At 37.2% G+C, this 6,000-nt stretch overlaps 1 protein-coding gene across 1 annotated transcript in view; it reads right to left on the bottom strand.

Moving 5' to 3' along the window:
• LOC107714660 (GTP-binding protein 10-like) overlaps window positions 1–3,266 on the bottom strand; it is a 7,759-nt gene extending 4,493 nt beyond the window's left edge. Inside the window, exons 1-5 of the mRNA XM_016520589.1 lie at window positions 3,224–3,266; window positions 1,707–1,759; window positions 1,324–1,431; window positions 1,164–1,241; window positions 331–454 (exon numbers count right to left, since the gene is read on the bottom strand). Coding sequence (XP_016376075.1) covers window positions 331–454; window positions 1,164–1,241; window positions 1,324–1,431; window positions 1,707–1,759; window positions 3,224–3,266 — 406 coding nt within the window. The remainder of the gene's footprint in view (window positions 1–330; window positions 455–1,163; window positions 1,242–1,323; window positions 1,432–1,706; window positions 1,760–3,223) is intronic.
• Between the last annotated feature and the right edge of the window lie 2,734 nt (window positions 3,267–6,000).

Raw genomic sequence — 6,000 nt, 5'->3', positions numbered from 1 at the left:
TATGTTGAACTGATATCAATCTGCATATGTGATGGACATTGGTTATGATCATCTATGGTATCTTCTTTGAAAGCATCTCGAGTAAAACAAGTACATACAAAAGATCTGAACCGAAAGCAATGTGACCCATTTTAGAGAATACGGAAGTTTGTTGCACATAACCCATTGATAAAACCATCTGCTGTTGTGATATGAAATTTCTGTAATGCACCCACTGTATACCTAAAATAACACAAAACAAAGTCTAAAGGCAATTTTTGACTAATATGCTTAAATGGCCTATATAATAAAAAGCCCCTAAATTACCCGTTCACTTCTAATAAAACCTACCTTCCTGGTTCTCCAAGTGAGCTTCCAGTTCTCGGAGACAACCCTGAGCCTCGGGGAGGTCCATCTTATTTATGACCAGGATCGCTGGCTTGCCTAACAGTTCCTCCTTATACAACTCCAATTCCTGATTAACAGAGAAAATCAAGAGCATTTTATGCATCATAATCGTATATGTAGAAGCATTTCATTCAGAAAAGAAGTAGTGTTTTTTTTTACATAGAACTCACATGTCATATATACTGTATATGTATGTGTGAGTGTGTGTATTCATATGCACATTGCCGTTCAAAAGTTTGGGGTCAGAATTTTTGTTTTTGAAAGAAAACTCTTTTATGCTCACTAACACTGCATTTATTTGATCACAAATACAGCAAAAACATAAATATTGTAAAATATTATTACAATTAAAAATAATTCTTCTATTTTAATATATGTAAAAAAAAAAAAAGTAGTTTCTTCCTGTGATGGTAAAGCTGAAATTTTAGCAGCCATTATTCCAGTCTTTATTGTCACATGATTCTTCAGAAATTACAATTCTTCAGAAATCAATCTAATATGCTGATTTAGTGCTCAAAAAAACATTTCTTACTCTTTTCAATGTTAAAAACAGTTGCTTAATATTTTTTTGTTAAAACTGTGACACATTTTTTTCCAGGATTATTTGATGAATAGAAATTTTAAAAGTATGGTATTTATTTGAAATATTTTGCAATATTATAAATGTATTTACTGTCCCTGTTGATAAATTTAACGCATCCTTGCAGAATCAAAGTATTATTTTTTTTTTTTTAAGTACTGAACTCAAACTTTTAAACGGTTGTGTATATTATTACCTTGGTTAAAAGCAGCACGGTTTCAAATGCAGACCTAACCGGGGTATTACTAGCTAGCTGAAACCCACAGATGTCGACCTGAAACATCAGAACATGAGATTACTACTCAACTCTTACAGTCACTAACATTCGAGTTCACATAACAGACAAAACGCAGTACCACAAACATGAGCTGCTTGGTTCTCTCCACATGCTTGAGAAACTTGTGTCCCATGCCTTTATTCTCATGAGCACCTTCAATGAGTCCTGGTAAGTCTGCTACTGAAACCTCCAGAGAAAAACAAACTTCTGTAACTCACTCTGGCATCAGTCTGAAGAAGTGTGTATTAATGACACACCATATAATATAAAATCATAATTGCTGAAGGTCTGTTCATCGAAAATGTATATTGTATGTATATATTGTATATAACGATATACTGTAATTTTTTGGTTTAATTCTCAAGTTATTTTATGGGAGAAGGTCAAAACCAAGCTTGTTAAACAGTGTATAAGTGCTAAGTGCTATTATTTCATCACATTTTGAAGAGCCTGTTATCCTACCTGCTTGTGGTCATTATACATAACCTTTCCAATTTCAGGTCTTAAAGTTGTAACTGCAGAGGGAAAATAAAGGAAAATAACAAGACATAATTGCAAAAGTGGCAATTTTATATACATACATACAGTGGGTACGGAAAGTATTCAGACCCCCTTAAATTTTTCACTCTTTGTTATATTGCAGCCATTTGCTAAAATCATTTAAGTTAATTTTTTTTCCTCATTAATGTACACACAGCACGATGTCACTTTCTTCACCCGCTTCACGGCAAGTAAAGCCTCGCCGTGGCGCGATCCATAATTTCCAAAAGCTCATCATACGCAGGGCAGGAGGATTGGGAAGGCTCAGCCTCAGCTTCTTTGCCCTCCTCAGACATTTCCTGCTCTTCCTGGGCTGAACCCAGCAGATCACTGGCCCCTGGATCAGACGATGTTAATGAAATAACATCATCCTCCAGCGGCTCACTCTCGTGCACAGCCGACGATCGCAAAAGGCAAACCCCTTTTCAAACTCATCGGCCAGATCCACCTGTGATCCCCACGAGATCATTTCCTTCCGTGCCTCAGCAGCGGCGGGTCCTGAATCGTGGGGAGCAGATGGCTGCCCCTCTTTCCTCGAAAAGAGAGACAAACGAGAGCGGAGCTTTTCCCTTGGAAAAAACGCTCGCAGTGCACGCCGATTGCCCCCTCGGAGGCATCGCGTGCGTGCTCTTCGCCCAAACAAATAACGCATAGAGACTGCTCTTACCACAGAAATGCACGCTTCAAACAAAACAGTCAATGAAGACGAAGAAGAGAATGATGTGTGCTCCCGGCGCCTATTTATACTGTAGTCGCACCGGTAGTGACGTCATGGCTGTCGCCGGCCAACGAGTTGGTGTTTTTTCAATGTATGCTTCAGACACAGGTCACGACGAGGCGTTCCCCCATAGCGACCCCTAGAGGACGCAGTTCGAAGTTCCCATGAAAGGGAACGTCAAAATTACAGCAGAAATACATCAGGAAAATTACCTAGGCTACTTATTCACGTCATCCTACAACTGCTGACCTACAGTGAGATTAGCCTATGAAAAACGCATTTATCATTAATTTGTGGAAATATTAAAACCGAATTATGGATAACGTTAATTATTTGGCACTGTCATATGTCAGCTTGAACATGTCACCAATCAGCTAATATGCTTAACACATGATAAAAGTGTTGAGTGTAGCTTCATGTTTGTAACAGTAATTAGATACACAGCAATTTGCTCCACGATCTGTTAATGACACAGAAGTTACAAACTGAGCATGTGAAGGTCGGGCTACTAAACTAACTAGTTAAATGTCATTCGACAAACTCGCCAAAGATACCAACCTTCCGGAAACAAACTCTGCTTGTCCAGACCATCCCGAAATAACTCCCCAAGGCAGAAAATGTATTAAAGTTGCATTAAATCTGTCTATTTTTAGTTACAACGTTACTGGCTCTGCATCGTTGAAGTAAAGGACCAAACACGTGCGTGCTTCCGGAAACATACCAATGTGTGCTGTGATTGGCTGAAAGTCCTGTCCATTACACATGTTTCCGCCTCCCACCGACAGCATCAGAACGTCGTAGTTTTCAATAATCGTAGTGATATGATCTCGAGGGAGCTTGCTCACATTTATCTGCGCACATGATTTCCACTGCCAGGTTTTAGGTATGACTCCCCTTGTCATAAATAGTAAAGTATTGTATTTTTGTAAACAATTTACACAAAAGGGGACTGAATGATCTGGGCGTCCCAAGCAATGCGAAACTGAATTAAAAATGATGGTACATTACAAAACTATTTGTTATGAAGTATAATTATTTGTATTTCTTATTTTATTACTATTTTTTATTTTTGTTTTTTATTTATTTATTTATTTTAGATTTCTAGCAACTAAAAAATCTGCATTAAAAATACAATGAAATACATTTAGCCTATTAGGCTAACTAATTTCTTAAGTGAGATTATTTAGTTTTTGTCTAGCCTAACTGTCAAAAAAAATTATATAATAATAATAAATAAATAATAACAGTAAGCTAATCATGAGCTCTAAGTACAGATTGTAATTCAATTATGTTCTTCACGTCAGAGGGTTTTTAGTGTAAGTGGAATGGGCTACAATCAACAGCATGACGCTTGAACGTGGGCGCGCAGGCAGCTCTTTAAAAGTCGTAAAACACTCGCTCAAAGCCAATTATTCGCCTCAAAGGTATGAACAGAAAAGGATCTACGGGACAGAAAAGACTGAACTAAACATTGTAAGTGAATTATTTTGAGTATTTTACATGTAACCATTTGAAAACTTGTCTTTTTGTTGCGTTACCAAATGATTGTTGTTTTACGTGGCATTTTGTTTATGGTTAGTAGTAGCTATATAAATGTAAAGGCTGAAGACGGACACTGTGTGTATTTACTTTCTGTTATATGCAACAGTTTTCAAGTCATAAAAGATTTCACTGTTGATTCCAACATGGGACGATTACTGGGATTCCTTGACGGCCAGTGGTGGCGCCTACTATTAGTGTGTCTGCTGATGCTCGCCACCGCATCATCGTACACTATACCCAATCTCGAGATGCTCAACACCGAGGGCACAGGGGGCGGCAAGGCTCCCGGTCAGCTGGGCGAGATAAACCGCGAATGCTGGGACGCTTCGTCATTGGCAGTAATACAAGCGCGTAAATTACGCGTTGCAGAAACAGTAGCTGGACTCTGGGACTTCATGACATACTTGAGCGGGTCTAATCAACCCAAACATCAAGACAGTTTTATGGAGTTGGCGCAGGTCTTTTGGGAGAGGTATGTGGACTGTGTGCTGGCACGCGCGCACGGACTGGGCAGAAGGGCCAGTACGTCCAGGCAAGAAATCATCAAAGTGTTAACTTATCATTCAGAAGGGATGAAGATCTAGATACTTTATTGCGTGTTTAACTTTTCATGTCTGTCAAATATAGAGATAGAATGTATTTCTTTGTGACTTTCGTCTATCAAACTACAGCTAAATTAGCTTGTACAAATAAATGTCGCTCATTCTGTTACAACGCTGTCAAACATAATACATGCCAACTAATATGTATTAAAACATATATATTTTTAATAATGTGTTGGCAATACCTATGTATTTTCAACATTTCTCACACCTTAGAAACGTAAAAAAAAAAAAAAAAAAAAAACATTTTACATACAGTGGAAAAATAACTGGGTCACTGGGTCACTTTTCAGCTATGTGCTATGGGAACTGTATAATAATAGGCCTAATAATTTAAAGGACATACAATGTATTCATTTGGATGTCTAGAGTAAAATGTACATACTACACTTGGGGCAACACGATAGTCAAAATGAACATTGAGTTCAGTATAACACCATTCTGGCAGATCCCTGCAGTGCCACAACAGCCCCAGACAATAATCACAATCAATCACAATACCGCAAATCAGCATCCAATTAAGGTACCAGCTGCCCAATTACAGTCAACAACTACCATATTAAAATACACAGTACCAAATTTAACACAAAGCTCTTATGTATTGTGTTGAACTTGTTCAGAATCTCAGATCAGTGAAGGTGGGTGTACTAACATTTTCTCGTACTCATGATTATCTCATGGTTCATTTTAGTGATTTTTGTGCCATAATTTCTCTCTGCTAATTAGTATTTACACATTTATGTGCAAAAGGTTCTTTGATGTACAGTATGGCACAATAATTAATTAATGTGCAGTGACATAATGAAAGATTACCTGATAGATTCCACCATCATATTTAGTACAGTATGTTCAGTCTGAAGGTGTCAGAGTTATTACAGTTAACTAATGCTAAAACCATAAAAGTATTAACTGAAATAAAATATTTACATTTTGTTTCAGCTAGTTGTTCAGGCACTATTTCTCACATTCACAAGTCTAAAACTGAAATAAAAATACTAAAAAAAAACATATAGACCTTAAAAAATAACAACTAATGAATGACACACAACTAAAAAAATTAAAACACACACACACACACATATTTTAACAATTTATTTAAATACACTTAGACGAAATAATTTACAGGGACATAAATATTGCAGATGCAGTTAAATACGTGCACAATCATGAACCAGTGAATCATGAACCACACACACACACAAAATCTACATACAAACTAATTCCGTATCAAACAGACTGCTACTAGCCTATGACAAGATATCAAATCTAAAATGAGTTATGAGGAGGAACACAGTTGTGGATGGTGTTCATGAAGGGGTAGCCTAACTGATGTTGGAGCTGTGAGGTAACTCTA

Source organism: Sinocyclocheilus rhinocerous, unplaced genomic scaffold, assembly GCF_001515625.1.
Source record: "Sinocyclocheilus rhinocerous isolate Xijiao unplaced genomic scaffold, SAMN03320098_v1.1 scaffold2194, whole genome shotgun sequence".
Classification (NCBI taxonomy): Eukaryota; Metazoa; Chordata; class Actinopteri; order Cypriniformes; family Cyprinidae; genus Sinocyclocheilus; species Sinocyclocheilus rhinocerous.
The sequence above is the reverse complement of the archived record's forward strand: the minus strand, read 5'-3'. Positions and strand labels throughout refer to the sequence as shown.